Source organism: Salmo salar, chromosome ssa11 (genome assembly GCF_905237065.1).
Source record: "Salmo salar chromosome ssa11, Ssal_v3.1, whole genome shotgun sequence".
Classification (NCBI taxonomy): Eukaryota; Metazoa; Chordata; class Actinopteri; order Salmoniformes; family Salmonidae; genus Salmo; species Salmo salar.
Window position 1 is genome coordinate 56,779,147 of NC_059452.1, and position 19,074 is coordinate 56,798,220.

Here is a 19,074-nt window from a genome sequence, read left to right on the forward strand (position 1 = left end):
TCTTGCTCAGTCACTCTTTCTCTCTGTCACTCTTTCTCTCTGTCACTCTTTCTCTCTGTCACTCTTTCTCTCTCTGTCACTCTTTCTCTCTCTGTCACTCTTTCTCTCTCAGTCACTCTCTCTCTTTCTCTCTGTCACTCTCTCTCTTTCTCTCTGTCACTCTCTCTCTCTTTCTCAGTCACTCTTTCTCTCTTTCTCTCTTTCTCAGTCACTCTCTCTCTTTCTCTCTGTCACTCTCTCTCTTTCTCTCTCTCTTTCTCTCTTTCTTTCTCTCTCTGTCACTCTCTGTCACTCTCTCTTTCTCTCTCTCTGTCACTCTTTCTCAGTCACTCTCTTTCTCAGTCTCTCTCTCTCTCTCTCTCTCTCTCTCTCTCACTGTCTCTCACTGTCTCTCTCTCTCTCACTGTCTCTGTCTCTCTCTGTCTCTCTCTCTCTCTCTTTCTCAGTCACTCTCTCTCTTTCTCAGTCACTCTTTCTCTCTTTCTCAGTCACTCTTTCTCTCTTTCTCAGTCACTCTCTCTCTCTTTCTCTCTTTCTCAGTCACTCTTTCTCTCTCTCTTTCTCTCTTTCTCAGTCACTCTTTCTCAGTCACTCTTTCTCTCTTTCTCAGTCACTCTTTCTCTCTGTCACTCTTTCTCTCTCTCTTTCTCTCAGTCACTCTCTCTCTTTCTCTCTGTCACTCTCTCTCTCTTTCTCTCTCTTTCTCTCTTTCTCAGTCACTCTTTCTCTCTTTCTCTCTTTCTCAGTCACTCTCTCTGTCACTCTCTCTTTCTCTCTTTCTTTCTCTCTTTCTTTCTCTCTTTCCATCACTCTTTCTCAGTCACTCTCTTTCTCAGTCACTCTCTCTCTCTCTCTCTCTTTCTCAGTCACTCTCTCTCTTTCTCTCTTTCTCAGTCACTCTTTCTCTCTTTCTCAGTCACTCTTTCTCTCTTTCTCAGTCACTCTTTCTCTCTCTCTTTCTCAGTCACTCTTTCTCTCTGTCTCTCAGTCACTCTTTCTCTCTTTCTCTGTCTCTCAGTCACTCTTTCACTCTGTCACTCTCTGTCTCTCTCTCTCAGTCTCTCTCTCTGTCTCTCTCTCTCAGTCTCTCTCTCTCTCTCTCTGTCACTGTCAGTCTCTCTCTCTCTCTGTCACTGTCTCTCTCTCTCTTTCTCAGTCACTGTCACTCTCTCTCTTTCTCAGTCTCTCTCTCTCTCTCTTTCTCAGTCTCTCTCTCTCTCTTTCTCAGTCACTCTCTCTTTCTCAGTCACTCTCTCTTTCTCAGTCACTCTCTCTCTCTCTGTCACTCTCTCTCTCTCTCTTTCTCAGTCACTCTCTCTCTCTCTCTGTCACTCTCTCTCTCTCTCTTTCTCAGTCACTCTCTCTCTCTCTCTCTCTTTCTCAGTCACTCTCTCTCTCTCTCTCTCTTTCTCAGTCACTCTCTCTCTCTCTCTTTCTCAGTCACTCTCTCTCTCTCTCTCTTTCTCAGTCACTCTCTCTCTCTCTCTCTTTCTCAGTCACTCTCTCTCTCTCTCTCTTTCTCAGTCTCTCTCTCTCTCTCTCTTTCTCAGTTCTCTCTCTCTCTCTCTTTCTCAGCTCTCTCTCTCTCTTTCTCAGTCTCTCTCTCTCTTTCTCAGTCTCTCTCTCTGTCTCTCTTTCTCTCTCTCTCTCTGTCTCTCTCTCTCAGTCTCTCTCTCTCAGTCTCTCTCTCTCAGTCTCTCTCTCTCAGTCTCTCTCTCTCTCTCTCTGTCACTGTCAGTCTCTCTCTCTCTCTGTCACTGTCTCTCTCTCTCTTTCTCAGTCACTGTCACTCTCTCTCTCTCTCTTTCTCAGTCTCTCTCTCTCTCTCTTTCTCAGTCTCTCTCTCAGTCACTGTCACTCTCTCTCTCTCTCTTTCTCAGTCACTGTCACTCTCTCTCAGTCGCTCTTTCTCAGTCACTCTTTCTCAGTCTCTCTTTCTCAGTCACTCTTTCTCAGTCTCTCTCTCTCTCTTTCTCAGTCTCTCTCTCTCTCTCTTTCTCAGTCTCTCTCTCTCTTTCTCAGTCTCTCTCTCTCTTTCTCAGTCACTCTCTCTCTCTCTCTCTTTCTCAGTCACTCTCTCTCTCTCTTTCTCAGTCACTCTCTCTCTCTCTTTCTCAGTCACTCTCTCTCTCTCTCTCTTTCTCAGTCTCTCTCTCTCTCTCTCAGTCTCTCTCTCTCTTTCTCAGTCTCTCTCTCTCTTTCTCAGTCTCTCTCTCTCTTTCTCAGTCACACTCTCTCTCTCTTTCTCAGTCACTCTCTCTCTCTCTCTCTCTTTCTCAGTCTCTCTCTCTCTCTCTCTTTCTCAGTCACTCTCTCTCTCTCTTTCTCAGTCACTCTCTCTCTCTTTCTCAGTCACTCTCTCTCTCTCTCTCTGTCACTCTCTCTCTCTCTCTCTCTCTCTCTGTCACTGTCACTCTTTCTCAGTCACTGTCACTCTCTGTCTTGTCTCTCTTTCTCAGTCTCTCTCTCTCTCTCTCTTTCTCAGTCACTCTTTCTCTCTTTCTCAGTCACTCTTTCTCTTTCTCTCGTTCTCTGTCACTCTCTCTCTCTTTCTCTCTTTCTCTGTCACTCTCTCTCTCTTTCTCTCTTTCTCAGTCACTCTTTCTCTCTCTCTTTCTCTCTTTCTCAGTCACTCTTTCTCTCTTTCTCAGTCACTCTTTCTTTCTCTCTTGCTCAGTCACTCTTTCTCTCTCTGTCACTCTTTCTCTCTCTGTCACTCTTTCTCTCTCTGTCACTCTCTCTTTCTCTGTCACTCTCTCTCTTTCTCTGTCACTCTCTCTCTTTCTCTCTGTCACTCTCTCTCTTTCTCTCTCTTTCTCTCTTTCTTTCTCTCTCTGTCACTCTCTCTTTCTCTCTCTCTTTCTCTCTTTCTTTCTCTCTTTCTCTCTCTTTCTCTCTTTCTTTCTCTCTCTGTCACTCTCTCTTTCTCTCTCTCTTTCTCTCTTTCTTTCTCTCTTTCTTTCTCTCTTTCTGTCACTCTTTCTCAGTCACTCTTTCTCAGTCACTCTTTCTCAGTCACTCTCTCTTTCTCTCTTTCTCAGTCACTCTTTCTCAGTCACTCTTTCTCTCTTTCTCAGTCACTCTTTCTCTCTTTCTCTCTCTCTTTCTCAGTCACTCTCTCTTTCTCTCTGTCACTCTTTCTCTCTTTCTCTGTCTCTCAGTCACTCTTTCTCTCTTTCTCTCTTTCTCTCTTTCTCTGTCACTCTTTCTCTGTCACTCTTTCTCTCTGTCACTCTTTCTCTCTTTCTCTCTTTCTCTCTTTCTCTGTCACTCTTTCTCTGTCACTCTTTCTCTGTCACTCTTTCTCTCTGTCACTCTTTCTCTCTTTCTCTCTTTCTCTCTTTCTCAGTCACTCTCTCTTTCTCCCTTTCTCAGTCACTCTTTCTCTCTTTCTCAGTCACTCTCTCTTTCTCTCTTTCTCAGTCACTCTTTCTCTCTTTCTCTCTTTCTCAGTCACTCTTTCTCTCTTTCTCTCTTTCTGTCACTCTTTCTCTTTCTCACTCTCTGTCACTCTCTCTCTCACTCTTTCTCTCTCTCACTCTCTCAGTCACTCTTTCTCTCTCTCACTCTCTGTCACTCTTTCTCTCTCTCACTCTCTGTCACTCTTTCTCTCTCTCTCTCTTTCTCAGTCACTCTTTCTCTCTCTCTCTCTTTCTCAGTCACTCTCTCTCTTTCTCAGTCACTCACTCTCCCTCTCTTTCTCAGTCACTCACTCTCCCTCTCTCTTTCTCAGTCACTCACTCTCTTTCTCAGTCACTCACTCTCTCTCTCTTTCTCAGTCACTCACTCTCTCTCTCTTTCTCAGTCACTCACTCTCTCTCTCTTTCTCAGTCACTCTTTCTCTCTTTCTCAGTCACTCACTCTCTCTCTGTCACTCTCTTTCTCTGTCACTCTCTTTCTCTCTTTCTCAGTCACTCTTTCTCTCTTTCTCAGTCACTCTCTTTCTCTCTTTCTCAGCCACTCTCTCTCTTTCTCAGTCACTCTCTCTCTTTCTCAGTCACTCTCTCTCTTTCTCAGTCACTGTCTTTCTCTCTTTCTCAGTCACTCTCTCTCTCTTTCTCAGTCACTCTCTCTTTCTCCCTCTGTCACTCTTTCTTTCTCTCTTTCTCAGTCACTCTCTCTTTCTCTCTTTCTCAGTCACTCTTTCTCTCTTTCTCTCTTTCTCAGTCACTCTTTCTCAGTCACTCTCTTTCTCAGTCACTCTCTTTCTCTCTCTCTCTTTCTCAGTCACTCTCTCTTTCTCTCTTTCTCAGTCACTCTTTCTCTCTTTCTCAGTCACTCTTTCTCTCTTTCTCTCTCTCTTTCTCAGTCACTCTTTCTCTCTTTCTCTCTGTCACTCTTTCTCTCTTTCTCTGTCTCTCAGTCACTCTTTCTCTCTTTCTCTCTTTCTCTCTCAGTCACTCTTTCTCTCTTTCTCTCTCTGTCACTCTTTCTCTCTTTCTCAGTCACTCTCTCTTTCTCCCTTTCTCAGTCACTCTCTTTCTCCCTTTCTCAGTCACTCTCTCTTTCTCAGTCACTCTTTCTCTCTTTCTCTCTTTCTCAGTCACTCTTTCTCTCTTTCTCAGTCACTCTTTCTCTCTCTCACTCTCTGTCACTCTCTCTCTCAGTCACTCTCTCTCTCTCTCTCTTTCAGTCACTCTTTCTCTCTCTCTCTCTCTTTCTCAGTCACTCTCTCTCTTTCTCAGTCACTCTCTTTCTCAGTCACTCACTCTCCCTCTCTCTTTCTCAGTCACTCACTCTCCCTCTCTCTTTCTCAGTCACTCTTTCTCTCTTTCTCAGTCACTCACTCTCTCTCTCTGTCACTCACTCTCTCTCTCTTTCTCAGTCACTCACTCTCTCTTTCTCAGTCACTCTTTCTCTCTTTCTCTGTCACTCACTCTCTCTCTTTCTCAGTCACTCTCTTTCTCTGTCACTCTTTCTCTCTTTCTCAGTCACTCTCTCTCTTTCTCAGTCACTCTCTCAATCTTTCTCAGTCACTCTCTCTCTTTCTGTCACTCTTTCTCTCTTTCTCAGTCACTCTTTCTCTCTTTCTCAGTCACTCTCTTTCTCTCTTTCTCAGTCACTCTTTCTCTCTTTCTCAGTCACTCTCTCTCTCTTTCTCAGTCACTCTTTCTCTCTTTCTCCCTCTCAGTCACTCTTTCTTTCTCTCTTTCTCAGTCACTCTCTCTCTTTCTCTCTTTCTCAGTCACTCTTTCTCTCTCTCACTCTCTCACTCTGTCACTCTTTCTCTCTCTCTTTCTCAGTCATACTCTCTCTCTTTCTCAGTCACTCTTTCTCAGTCACTCACTCTCTCTCTCTTTCTCAGTCACTCACTCTCTCTCTCTTTCTCAGTCACTCACTCTCTCTCTCTTTCTCAGTCACTCACTCTCTCTCTCTTTCTCAGTCACTCACTCTCTCTCTCTTTCTCAGTCACTCACTCTCTCTGTCACTCACTCTCTTTCTCAGTCACTCACTCTCTCTCTCTTTCTCAGTCACTCACTCTCTCTCTCTTTCTCAGTCACTCACTCTCTCTCTCTTTCTCAGTCACTCACTCTCTCTCTTTCTCAGTCACTCTCTCTCTTTCTCAGTCACTCTCTCTCTCTTTCTCAGTCACTCTCTCTCTTTCTCTCAGTCACTCTTTCTCTCTTTCTCTGTCTCTTTCTCTCTTTCTCTGTCTCTCTGTCACTCTCTCTCTTTCTCTGTCTCTCAGTCACTCTCTCTCTTTCTCTGTCTCTCAGTCACTCTTTCTCTCTTTCTCTCTTTCTCTCTTTCTCTCTTTCTCTCTTTCTCTGTCTCTCTGTCACTCTGTCACTCTCTCTCTTTCTCTCTTTCTCTGTCTCTCTGTCACTCTTTCTCTCTCTCTCTTTCTCTGTCTCTCTGTCACTCTTTCTCTCTTTCTCAGTCACTCTTTCTCTCTCTGTCACTCTTTCTCTCTCTGTCACTCTTTCTCTCTCTGTCACTCTTTCTCTCTCTCTCTCTCTCTCGCTCTCTCTCGCTCTCTCTCGCTCTCTCGCTCTCTCTCTCTCTCTCTCTCTCTCTCGCTCTCTCGCTCTCTCGCTCTCTCTCTCTATGCTATTTTAATATTGGACCATCTAAATTCAGTTATTTTAACAGTAGCATGACAGAATTGATCCAATATTCCCCAAGCCTCCAACAGTACTGAACAGAACAGGAGGACATGACTTGGCAACAAACAAAGTTTGAGTGATTTGATTTGAGCGATTCTGAGAGCATCAAATCATACTATGAATGTCGATTTGGCTTGATCAATTTCTCCCTGAGCTGTAGTTGCCCTGTCTGTCCATTGGTCTATCTGACTGTCTGGCTGTGACTGTCTGTCCATCTGTCTGTCTGTCTGTCTTTCTGTCTGTGGGGAGAGACCTTTACTCTAGAATGTTCTCTGCTGACATCGTAACGCAGCTATAGTAGTTTATATTTGAATAATTGTGTTTATTTCTGATGTTCTTTATTACATTTGTGATCGATGACTTTTCTAGTAGTGGATGTAGTCTGTGTCGTGACGTGACTACCATTAATGTGGATGTAGTCTGTGTCGTGACGTGTCGTGACTACCGTTAATGTGGATGTAGTCTGTGTCGTGACGTGACTACCATTAATGTGGATGTAGTCTGTGTCATGACGTGACTACCATTAATGTGGGTGTAGTCTGTGTCGTGACGTGACTACCATTAATGTGGATGTAGTCTGTGTCGTGACGTGTCGTGACTACCGTTAATGTGGATGTAGTCATGGCGTGACGTGACTACCGTTAATGTGGATGTAGTCGTGTCGTGACGTGACTACCATTAATGTGGATGTAGTCTGTGTCGTGACGTGACTACCATTAATGTGGATGTAGTCTGTCGTGACTACCATTAATGTGGATGTAGTCTGTGTCGTGACGTGACTACCGTTAATGTGGGTGTAGTCTGTGTCGTGACGCGACTACCATTAACCTCTCTGGACTCAACAGCCAGTTGAATCCTGTGGCGCGTTATTCAAATCCTTAGATATGCTATTACTTCAATTTTTCAAAAATATGACTATTTTACACCATTTTAAAGATAAGACTCTCGTTAACCTGTTAGGGCTAGGGGGCAGTATTTGCACGGCTCGATAAAAAAATGTACCCGATTTAATCTGGTTACTAATCCTACCCAGTAACTAGAATATGCATATACTTATTATATATGGATAGAAAACACTCTAAAGTTTCTAAAACTGTTTGAATGGTGTCTGTGAGTATAACAGAACTCATTTGGCAGGCAAAACCCTGAGACATTTTCTGACAGGAAGTGGATACCTGATGTGTTGTATTACCTTTAAACCTATGCCATTGAAAAACACAGGGGCTGAGGAATATTTTGGCACTTCCTATTGCTTCCACTAGATGTCACCAGCCTTTACAAAGTGTTTTGAGTCTTCTGGAGGGAGATCTGACCGAACAAGAGCCATGGAACGATGATGGCCCATTAGACACCTGGCGCGAGTTCATGTTGGGTACCCTCGTTCCAATACGTTATAAAAGAGAATGCATTCGTCCACCTTGAATATTATTCATGTTCTGGTTAAAAAAGGCCCTAATGATTTATGCTATGCAACGTTTGACATGTTTGAACGAACGGAAATATATTTTTTCCCCTCGTTCATGAAGTGAAGTCCGGCGGGCTTAGATCATGTGCTAACAAGACGGAGATTTTTGGACATAAATGATGAGCTTTTTTGAACAAAACTACATTCGTTATGGACCTGTGATACCTGGAAGTGACATCTGATGAAGAGAATCAAAGGTAATGGATTATTTACATAGTATTTTCGATTTTAGATCTCCCCAACATGACGGCTTGTCTGTATCGCAACGTGTATTTTTCTGGGCGCAGTGCTCAGATTATTGCAAAGTGTGATTTCCCAGTAAGGTTATTTTTAAATCTGGCAAGTTGATTGCGTTCAAGAGATGTAAATCTATAATTCTTTAAATGACAATATAATATTTTACCAATGTTTTCTCATTTTAATTATTTAATTTGTGTTGCTGACTTGACTGCCGGTTATTGGAGGGAAACGATTTCCTCAACATCAATGCCATAGTAAAACGCTGTTTTTGGATATAAATATGAACTTGATAGAACTAAAAATGCATGCATTGTCTAACATAATGTCCTAGGAGTGTCATCTGATGGAGATTGTAAAAGGTTAGTGCATCATTTTAGCTGGTTTTATGGTTTTGGTGACCCTGTCTTTGAATTGACAAAACATTACACACAACTCTTGTAAATGTACTGTCCTAACATACTCTAAATTTATGCTTTCGCCGTAAAACCTTTTTGAAATCGTAAAACGTGGTTAGATTAAGGAGATGTTTATCTTTCAAAGGGTGTAAAATAGTTGTATGTTTGAAAAATTTGAATTTTGACATTTATTTGGATTCAAATTTGCCGCTCTTGAAATGCACCTGCTGTTGATGGAGTGCACCACGGGTGGGACGCTTGCGTCCCACCTAGCCCATAGAGGTTAATCTAACCACACTGTCCGATGTCAAAAAGGCTTTACAACGAAAGCAAAACATTAGATTATGTCAGCAGAGTACCGAGCCAGAAATAATCAGACACCCATTTTTCAAGCTAGCATATAATGTCACATAAACCCAAACCACAGCTAAATGTAGCACTAACCTTTGATGATCTTCATCAGATGACAACCCTAGGACATTATGTTATACAATACATGCATGTTTTGTTCAATCAAGTTCATATTTATATCAAAAAACAGCTTTTTACATTAGCATGTGACTAGCATTCCCACCGAACACTGCCGGTGAATTTACTAAATTACTCACGATAAACGTTCACAAAAAGCATAACAATTATTTTAAGAATTATAGATACAGAACTCCTCTATGCACTCGATATGTCCGATTTTAAAATAGCTTTTCGGTGAAAGCACATTTTGCAATATTCTCAGTAGATAGCCCGGCATCACAGGGCTAGCTATTTAGACACCCAGCAGGTTTAGCACTCATCAAAGTCAGATTTACTATAAGAAAAATGTTGTTACCTTTGTTGTCTTCGTCAGAATGCACTCCCAGGACTTCTACTTCAATAACAAATGTTGGTTTGGTCCAAAATAATCCATCGTTATATCCAAACAGCGGCGTTTTGTTCGTGCGTTCTAGACACTATCCTAAAGGCTAAATAAGGGTGACGAGCATGGCACAATTCGTGACAAAAGAATTCTAAATATTCCATTACCGTACTTCGAAGCATGTCAACCGCTGTTTAAAATCAATTTTTATGCCATTTTTCTCATAAAAAAAGCGATAATATTCCGACCGGGAATCTGCGTTTAGATAAACAGACAAAGGAAAAGAAACCATTCGGTCGAAGCGGACACGCGCCTAAGCCCATAGTACTCTGAGTGGCCACTTGCCAGAAGCGATAAAGTGTTTCAGCCAGAGCCTGCCTCGATATCGTTCAACGTTTTCCCGGGCTCTGAGACCCTATGGACGACGTAGGAAGTGTCACGTTATTGCACAGATCCTGAGTCTTCAATAAAAAGAGCCAAGATGAAACACTACTTCTCAGACAGGCCACTTCCTGCTTGAAATCTTCTCAGGTTTTGGCCTGCCATAGGAGTTCTGTTATACTCACAGACACCATTCAAACAGTTTTAGAAACTTTGGGGTGTTTTCTATCCAAAGCCAATAATTCTATGCATATTCTAGTTACTGGGCAGGAGTAGTAACCAGATTAAATCGGGTACGTTTTTTTATCCAGCCGTGCAAATACTGCCCAATATCCCCAACAGGTTAATGTGGGTGTAGTCTGTGTCGTGACGTGACTACCATTAATGTGGATGTAGTCTGTGTCGTGACGTGACTACCGTTACGTGACTACCATTAATGCGATGACGGCTATTCATCCAATAATTACGCGATTAAATGAATCATATAACAATTAATTAAGTAGTAATTTGGGGCACCACGGAAAAAGTTTATTTTAACAAGTTACAGTTTCCCGAATTAACCCCCCAAAAATCTGAATATGTTGATATACCATAATTTGCTCCTATTTCAGTCTCATTCTGAACATCGTAATATTCTATAAATCTGCACGAACCGTAGTCTCCATGATGAATCAGCGATACACAAATTGGCTGAATGATTTATTTACTAAATAACTAAATAATCACACAGAATAACAAACACACACACACACACACACACACACACATGATAGATTATACACTGATTACTAACATGGTGCAATGAAAAGTCCCTAGTGGACTAACCCGATATGACACAATGAAAGGTCCCTAGTGGACTAACCCGATATGACACAATGAAAGGTCCCAAGTGGACTAACCCGATATGATGGCTTGTTACACAATGAAAAGTCCCTAGTGGACTAACCCGATATGACGGCTTGTTACACAATGAAAAGTCCCTAGTGGACTAACCCGATATGACACAATGAAAGGTCCCTAGTGGACTAACCCGATATGATGGCTTGTTACACAATGAAAGGTCCCTAGTGGACTAACCCGATACAACATCTTGGTACTCAATGAAAAGGGGTGGGGAAAGAAAGAGCGACAAAGGAATTCAACTATTGTATATACAGTTGAAAAATACCCCCAACAACTGCTCATTCGGATTTAGAAATGCAAAGTACATATTTACACTTGCATGTCTTTGCCGTCTCTTTGTTGAAATCGCCCGATCCGTCTGTGACGAATAGTTCGACAGAAAGTCTCTGGTTGTGTAAGTCTCTGGTTGTCCACCAGAGGTCACCATGTCCTTATTAGTTGTAGTGGGTTTCCCTTTGTTCTGGAAGTGTCTGTTAGAATGGATACATCACACCACACGGTGGTGGAAGGTGAATGTTCTTCCCCTCTCATCTCCGTTAGACTGCATCCTTCAAAGGTACACACGTGGTGGTCCTCGGTCGAGTTTACTAGACTAGAGTACTTAACCTCTCTGGGCTAGGCGGGACGAATTCGTCCCACCTACGCAACAGCCAGTGTAATCCAGTGGCGCGATTTTCAAATACCTTAAAAATCCTATTACTTCAATTTCTCATACATATGACGATTTTACAGCTATTTAAAGACAAGACTCTCGTTAACCTGTTATGGCTAGGGGGCAGTATTTTCGCGGCTGGATAAAAAACGTACCCGATTTAATCTGGTTACTACTCCTGCCCAGTAACTAGAATATGCATATAATTATTGGCTTTGGATAGAAAACACTCCAAAGTTTCTAAAACTGTTTGAATGGTGTCTGTGAGTATAACAGAACTCAAATGGCAGGTCAAACCTGAGAGATTCCTTTACAGGAAGTGGCCTGTCTGACCATTTCTTGAACTTCTTTTCCATCTCTATCTTTTACTAAGGATCTCTGCTCTAACGTGACACTTCCTACGTCGTCCATAGGCGCTCAGAGCCCGGGAAAAAACAGAATGTCGTCATCCCAGCCCCAGGCTGAAACACATTATCGCCTTTCTCAAGTGGCCGATCAAGGCACTGTGGGCTTAGGCGCGTGACCTGGCCGCCCCCGTCTTTGTGATTTTTCCTCTGTTTGCCGAAAAGGAGATTCCCGGTCGGAATATTATCGCTTTTTTACGAGATAGTATTTCTCTTGTCTTATCCGGTGTCCTGTATGAATTTTAATTTAAATATGCTCTCTCTAATTCTCTCTTTCTGTCTTTCTCTCGGAGGACCTGAGCCCTAGGACCATGCCTCAGGACTACCTGGTATGATGACTCCTTGCTGTCCCCAGTCCACCTGGCCGTGCTGCTGCTCCAGTTTCAACTGTTCTGCCTGCGGCTATGGAACCCTGACCTGTTCACCGGACGTGCTTGTTGCACCCTCGACAACTACTATGATTATTATTATTCGACCATGCTGGTCATTTATGAACATTTTAACATCTTGACCATGTTCTGTTATAATATCCACCCTGCACAGCCAGAAGAGGACTCATAGCCTGGTTCCTCTAGGTTTCTTCCTAGGTTTTTGGCCTTTCTAGGGAGTTTTTCCTAGGGAGTTTTTCCTAGCCACCGTGCTTCTTTCACATGCATTGCTTGCTGTTTGGGGTTTTAGGCTGGGTTTCTGTACAGCACTTTGAGATATCAGCTGATGTACGAAGGGCTATATAAATACATTTGATTTGATTTGATTATTGTTTTTAGCCCCACCAACCATTTCCCACATCATCCTTCTTTATGTCTTTTGTTCTTTCATTGTCTTTCTCTCTATTTCTTTCTGTCTGTCTGTCTGTCTCTCTTTCGTTCTCTTTCTTTTTGTCTTTCTTTCTTTCTTTCTTTATCCCTCTCTGCCTTTCCTCAAGCATTCTATTCATATGGGAGTGTCCATGTGTGATTAATAGAAGTGGGAGTGTCCATGTGTGATTATAGAATTGGGAGTGTCCATGTGTGATTATAGAAGTGGGAGTATCCATGTGTTATTATAGAAGTGGGAGTGTCCATGTGTGATTATAGAAGTGGGAGTGTCCATGTGTGATTAATAGAAGTTCTTACATGTTGTTATGCTAATTGCAGTAATACATATTCTATCCATATTGATGCAGGGGCTTTGTACCCAACGAGTTGTCTCCCCTCAGCTCAGTAGTGTTGTCATGTGTTCATCTCTGCCAGCATTCCCCTGTTCTGTTCCAACCCCAACCAGCCAGCATTCCCCTGTTCTGTTCCAACCCCAACCAGCCAGCATTCCCCTGTTCTGTACCAACCCCAACCAGCCAGCATTCCCCTGTACTGTACCAACCCCAACCAGCCAGCATTCCCCTGTACTGTACCAAACCCAACCAGCCAGCCAGCATTCCCCTGTACTGTTCCAACCCCAACCAGCCAGCATTCCCCTGTGTACCAACCCCAACCAGCCAGCATTCCCCTGTTCTGTTCCAACCCCAACCAGCCAGCATTCCCCTTTCCGTTCCAACCCCAACCAGCCAGCATTCCCCTGTTCTGTACCAACCCCAACCAGCCAGCATTCCCCTGTACTGTACCAACCCCAACCAGCCAGCATTCCCCTGTTCTGTTCCAACCCCAACCAGCCAGCATTCCCCTGTTCTGTACCAACCCCAACCAGCCAGCATTCCCCTGTTCTGTTCCAACCCCAACCAGCCAGCATTCCCCTGTTCTGTTCCAACCCCAACCAGCCAGCATTCCCCTGTTCTGTTCCAACCCCAACCAGCCAGCATTCCCCTGTTCTGTTCCAACCCCAACCAGCCAGCATTCCCCTGTTCTGTACCGACCCCAACCAGCCAGCATTCCCCTGTTCTGTACCAACCCCAACCAGCCAGCATTCCCCTGTTCTGTACCAACCCCAACCAGCCAGCATTCCCCTGTTCTGTTCCAACCACAACCAGCCAGCATTCCCCTGTTCTGTACCGACCCCAACCAGCCAGCATTCCCCTGTTCTGTACCAACCCCAACCAGCTAGCATTCCCCTGTTCTGTACCAACCCCAACCAGCCAGTGGTGTTATACACACACACACACACACACAGAACTCTGCCTAGTTCTCTACCGTTCACCAGGAAGCCCACAGCAGCTCACTGATTCCCATGGCAACTGGAAAGGGTTCTATCTAACATGCAGATTATCAATATCAAATACAGTGATTGGTCCATTCATCCCCAGTAGTACCTAGTGATTGGTCCATTCAGCCCCAGTAGTACCCAGTGATTGGTCCATTCAGCCCCAGTAGTACCCAGTGATGGGTCCGTTCAGCCCCAGTAGTACCCAGTGATTGGTCCATTCATCCCCAGTAGTACCCAGTGATTGGTCCATTCAGCCCCAGTAGTACCCAGTGATTGGTCCATTCATCCCCAGTAGTACCCAGTGATTGGTCCATTCATCCCCAGTAGTACCCAGTGATGGGTCCATTCAGCCCCAGTAGTACCCAGTGATGGGTCCATTCAGCCCCAGTGATGGGTCCATTCAGCCCCAGTAGTACCCAGTGATGGGTCCATTCAGCCCCAGTAGTACCCAGTGATGGGTCCATTCATCCCCAGTAATACCCAGTGAATGGTCCATTCATCCCCAGTAGTACCCAGTGATGGGTCCATTCAGCCCCAGTAGTACCCAGTGATGGGTCCATTCAGCCCCAGTAGTACCCAGTGATGGGTCCATTCAGCCCCAGTAGTACCCAGTGATGGGTCCATTCAGCCCCAGTAGTACCCAGTGAATGGTCTGGATGGTTTATTCAGTCCCCTCCACTGTCCCCTCTGCTGTCTCCTCGCCTGTCACCTCCCCACTCCCCTGTCCGCATCCCCTGTCCCTCTTTCCTCTTCCCTGTCCCCCTCTTCCACCCCCTGTCCCTCTTTCCTATCCCCTGTCCTGTCCCTCTTTCCACTCCCCTGTCCCCTCCTCTCTCCCCTGTCCCCCTCTCCCAATCCCCTGTCCCTCTTTCCTCTCCCCTCTCCTGTCCCCCTCTCCCAATCCCCTGTCCCTCTTTCCTCTCCCCCTCTCCTGTCCCTCTTTCCTCTCCCCTGTCCCCTCCTGTCTCCCCTGTTCCTCTTTCCTCTCCCCTGTCCCCCTCTTCCATCCCGTCTCTCTTTCCACTCCCCTGTCCCCTCCTCTCTCCTCTGTCCCTCTTTCCACTCCCCTGTCCCCTCCTCTCTCCCCTGTCCCCCTGTCCCCCTCTCCCATCCCCTGTCCCCCTCTCCCATCCCCTGTCCCCCTCTCCTTTCTCCCCTGTCCCCCTCTCCTTTCTCCCCTGTCCCCCTCTCCTGTCCCCCTCTCCTCTCTCCCCTGTCCCCTCCTCTCTCCCCTGTCCCCTCCTCTCTCCCCTGTCTTCCTATGAGCACTGATGACGATAAAGGCTCTTTCTCAGTGACGTTCTGCATTGCCGCGGGTGATTAGGAACGATGAGTCACTCTTAAAATGTGTCCCAGAGACAGAGGCCAGGTCATGTCACAGGACCACAGGTAGTTAACTACTGACGACAGCACTAGTCTGTGTGTGTGTGTGTGTGTGTGTGTGTGTGTGTGTGTGTGTGTGTGTGTGTGTGTGTGTGTGTGTGTGTGTGTGTGTGTGTGTGTGTGTGTGTGTGTGTGTGTGCGCAGAGACCAGGTCATGTCACCAGACCACAGGACAGAACACGGGTAATTAGCTAATGTGATGGACGTCATGCTGCTGGATCTTAACAATAGGTCTACCTATTCCTCCCTCACAGCCAGACTGGATCAATAGACTGGATCAATAGGTCTACCTAGTCCTCCCTCACAGCCAGACTGGATCAATAGGTCTACCTATTCCTCCCTCACAGCCAGACTGGATCAATAAGTCTACCTATACCTCCCTCACAGCCAGACTGGATCAATAGGCCTACCTATTCCTCCCTGACCAGCTCACAGCCAGACTGGATCAATAGGTCTACCTATTCCTCCCTGACCAGCTCACAGCCAGACTGGATCAATAGGTCTACCTATTCCTCCCTGACCAGCTCACATCCAGACTGGATCAATAGGTCTACCTATTCCTCCCTCACAGCCAGACTGGATCAGTAGACTGGATCAATAGGCCTACCTATTCCTCCCTGACCAGCTCACAGCCAGACTGGATCAATAGGTCTACCCATAAGGTCTGGTTACTGGGTCCACTGTGGTGCTGAGACGTAAGGTCTGGTTACTGGGTCCACTGTGGTGCTGAGACATAAGGTCTTGTTACTGGGTCCAATGTGGTGCTGAGACATAAGGTCTGGTTCCTGGGTCCACTAATATAATATACTCACTCTTTCACTCACTCATACAGTACAGCTACTGAGATTCTGTGATATTTTGCCTTTAGTGTCTAAGGCGATTCAGACACAAAGGCGATTCAGACGATTCGGGCACTAAGGCGATTCAGACGCCTTAGTCGTCTGAATCGCCTTAGTGTCCGAATCGCCTTAGTGTCCGAATCGCCTTAGTGTCCGAATCGCCTTAGTGTCCGAATCGCCTTAGTGTCCGAATCGCCTTAGTGTCCGAATCGCCTTACTGCCCGAATCGCCTTAGTCGTCTGAATCGCCTTAGTGTCTGAATCGTCTGAATCGCCTTAGTGTCTGAATCGAAGGTTTGAATATGCATGTTTTGTCTGTTTTCTGTGATAATGATTTTTGACCAATGTGAGCATTATTTTGTGTGGTCACATTGGTGTGGACTGTTCGTATCTGTCTCTCAAATTTCAATAACACAATAGATAAAACGTTAATTCTCACACTCTTTTCTTCTCTCTCTCTTGCTCTTCTTCTCTCTTCTCTCTCGCTCTCAATTCAATTAATTCTCTCTCTCTTGCTCTTCTTCTCTCTTTTTCTCTCTCGCTCTCAATTCAATTCATTCTCTCTCCTCCAGAGAGGTGGAAGGTGAGTTGGAGGTGGTGTGGGAGGCAGCGACCAGAGAGAACCAAAGAATTAGGGAGACTCTCCAGGACTCCAGCCCATCTCTCCCCTCCCTCAGCCCAGCCAGAGTGCACCATGGCAAGGGTCTGAGCGATGGACCCTCCCCCAGCTGGCTCTCCCACCCCCAGGATGAGGTGTTCTACCCCCGTCCGCACCCTGACAGCTCTGGCCCTCCTCCCTGTGTCTCGTCTCCCCAGAGCGGCGGCCGGCCCGGCCTCCACCACAGCCCTATGTTCGAGTCCGACTCGGACCAGCACCAGAACCCCTCCTCGGATGAGAGCGAGAAGAACGGCATGGACTTCTATTCTTAGTGTCCCTTTTGTATTGGTCTTACAGAAGACAAGTAGCCTGGTCCCAGATCTGTTTTAGTGGCCTGGTCCCAGATCTGTTTTAGTGGCCTGGTCCCAGATCTGTTTTAGTAGCCTGGTCCCAGATCTGTTTTAGTAGCCTGGTCCCAGATCTGTTTTAGTAGCCTGGTCCCAGATCTGTTTTAAGTAGCCTGGTCCCAGATCTGTTTTAAGTAGCCTGGTCCCAGATCTGTTTTAGTAGCATGGTCCCAGATCTGTTTTAGTAGCATGGTTCCAGATCTGTTTTAGTGGCCCTGTTTTAGTGGCCCGGTCCCAGATCTGTTTTAAGTAGCCTGGTCCCAGATCTGTTTTAAGTAGCCTGGTCCCAGATCTGTTTTAGTAGCCTGGTCCCAGATCTGTTTTAGTAGCCCGGTCCCAGATCTGTTTTAGTGGCCCGGTCCCAGATCTGTTTTAGTGGCCTGGTCCCAGATCTGTTTTAGTGGCCCGGTCCCAGATCTGTTTAAGTAGCCTGGTCCCAGATCTGTTTTAGTAGCATGGTCCCAGATCTGTTTCTGCTCTTGCTAACTCCATTGTTCATTGTCAAGCCAAACATGACATGACAATTCCATAAGGAGTTGGCAGGAGAGTAGAACCACCCTGGCGTCAGACTAGAAGACCAGGTCTGTATTGGTCAGGCTAGAAGACCAGGTCTGTATTGGTCAGGCTAGAAGACCAGGTCTGTATTGGTCAGACTGTTCAAACCGTTCCCAAGGCATTAACTTGATTTACAATGTTAAAAACCAAAGTAGTTTATTTACAAAAGCTCTATTTTGAATGTGTATGATCTCTGTGTTATTGAGTAGATTTGATACGTATAACTGACTCAGTCTCAATCAAACTGTATTACTGTGCGTCTATTAGCCAATCTAGCTTTACAACCATTCTATTGAAAATAACAATCAACTTCATTTGAGTTACAGTAACGATTGTATGTCACAATCTAGCTCTTTACAAATAAATTGATTTTCTTCTGTTCACCACTGTCCTCTTGTTCATCCATTTAACCGCAATTACCAGGGTTGTGTCCCAAATGACCCCCTAGTCCCTAGGTAGTTAACTATGACCAGGACCCATAGTGAATAGGGTACCCTAGGTAGTGTCATGACGTTGGCCTGTGGGTAAGGTTTATGACACCCCCCATAAATACCTTTCTCCCTTCCCCTCTCTGACCCTACTGAAGGACTTGAATAGCCTGTGTTAAATATAAAGAGTCTGGGAACATCAAACAAATGGGGAAAAGGAACCATATTTTGGTAATAAAACCAGTTGGAAATATGCTTGGGAACGTAATGAGTATGTATGTCAGTTCGGTTGTCATCTGAGACATTATGACTGATGACAGGACGACAAACTGTACCTGAGAAAGTATACACCCTCTAGTTATCAGAGTAACATGGAATTGTTATGCAATTGAAATGTTTGATATTGAAATTGTTTGTTAGGAGATTAAATGTAATTTTAGCTTCCAAATGAGAGATTTGGGTTTTCATAAGGAAAGTGCCCTGCTTGATCAGTGGCCCACCCCTGTGAAGAGGAGGGGTTATAAACGATGAAACACATCCTTCCCCCTCTCCACTATATAAGCCTTTGACGAAAAGATAACCAGGTTGTTCCAGTACGTGAGGTCTGCAGCCTCTACGTTAGAAGGACACACGTCAAGTACAGAACTAAGCCAACCTCGGCGTGAGCTTTGGTGGCGAATGGTATGAACTTTGAGCTTATTCACTACAGAAGTGATACTTCCTAGCCGTTGAGTTAGCAGCGGCCGCTGTAGACGGGGGCTAGGAAAGGACGGACGACGGATCCAGTCTAACAGACGGACGAAGATACCACCACGTATCCAATTTACCACCAGAGACATTCTTCCGAGGACAGGAAGATCTGTTGGCCAACCCGGCCAGCATCTACGACCAATATACCGAAGCGCAGCTCAGAGTAAATATTTATTGCATTTTCCTTTTCCAAATGGGCGGTAATTTAGTAATGCATAAGATAATGTATTTACGATAGCATAGCTGCTGTTTCTTCGTTCCTAAATCTTCCCGCTCTTTCATTCAAGCCCAACCCCCTTTCCTTTGTGTAACCAGCTTTCATACAGGTTCCGTCCACCAGGACGTTTTCTGTATGACATCATTTGTATTCTGTGTATATGTAAATCTGTGTGATTAGGTATTTAGTAAATAAATAATTAAACCCAATTTGGTATTGCTGATTCAACTTGTTAGCCAGGGTTCGTGAAGATAGCCAAGAATTTACAACTTTCATTATGAGACTGAAAATAAGATAAGGGTTAATATTGACTGCTACCGTTGTAAAGTATTCCTAAGTATTTTAAGAGTTTATTCGGAAGA

General features: G+C 45.0%; 1 protein-coding gene across 2 annotated transcripts in view; it reads left to right on the forward strand.

Moving 5' to 3' along the window:
* LOC106591800 (centrosomal protein of 89 kDa-like) overlaps positions 1-17,700 on the forward strand; it is a 97,900-nt gene extending 80,200 nt beyond the window's left edge. Inside the window, exon 20 of one of the 2 annotated variants that reach the window (XM_045689779.1) lies at positions 11,694-11,761. In XM_045689779.1, coding sequence (XP_045545735.1) covers positions 11,694-11,700 — 7 coding nt within the window. In that variant the 3' untranslated portion in view covers positions 11,701-11,761. Of the gene's footprint in view, positions 1-11,693; positions 11,762-16,329 lie in introns of those variants that run through there. The other variant, XM_045689778.1, reaches the window with a different exon arrangement.
* Positions 17,701-19,074: the final 1,374 nt, after the last annotated feature.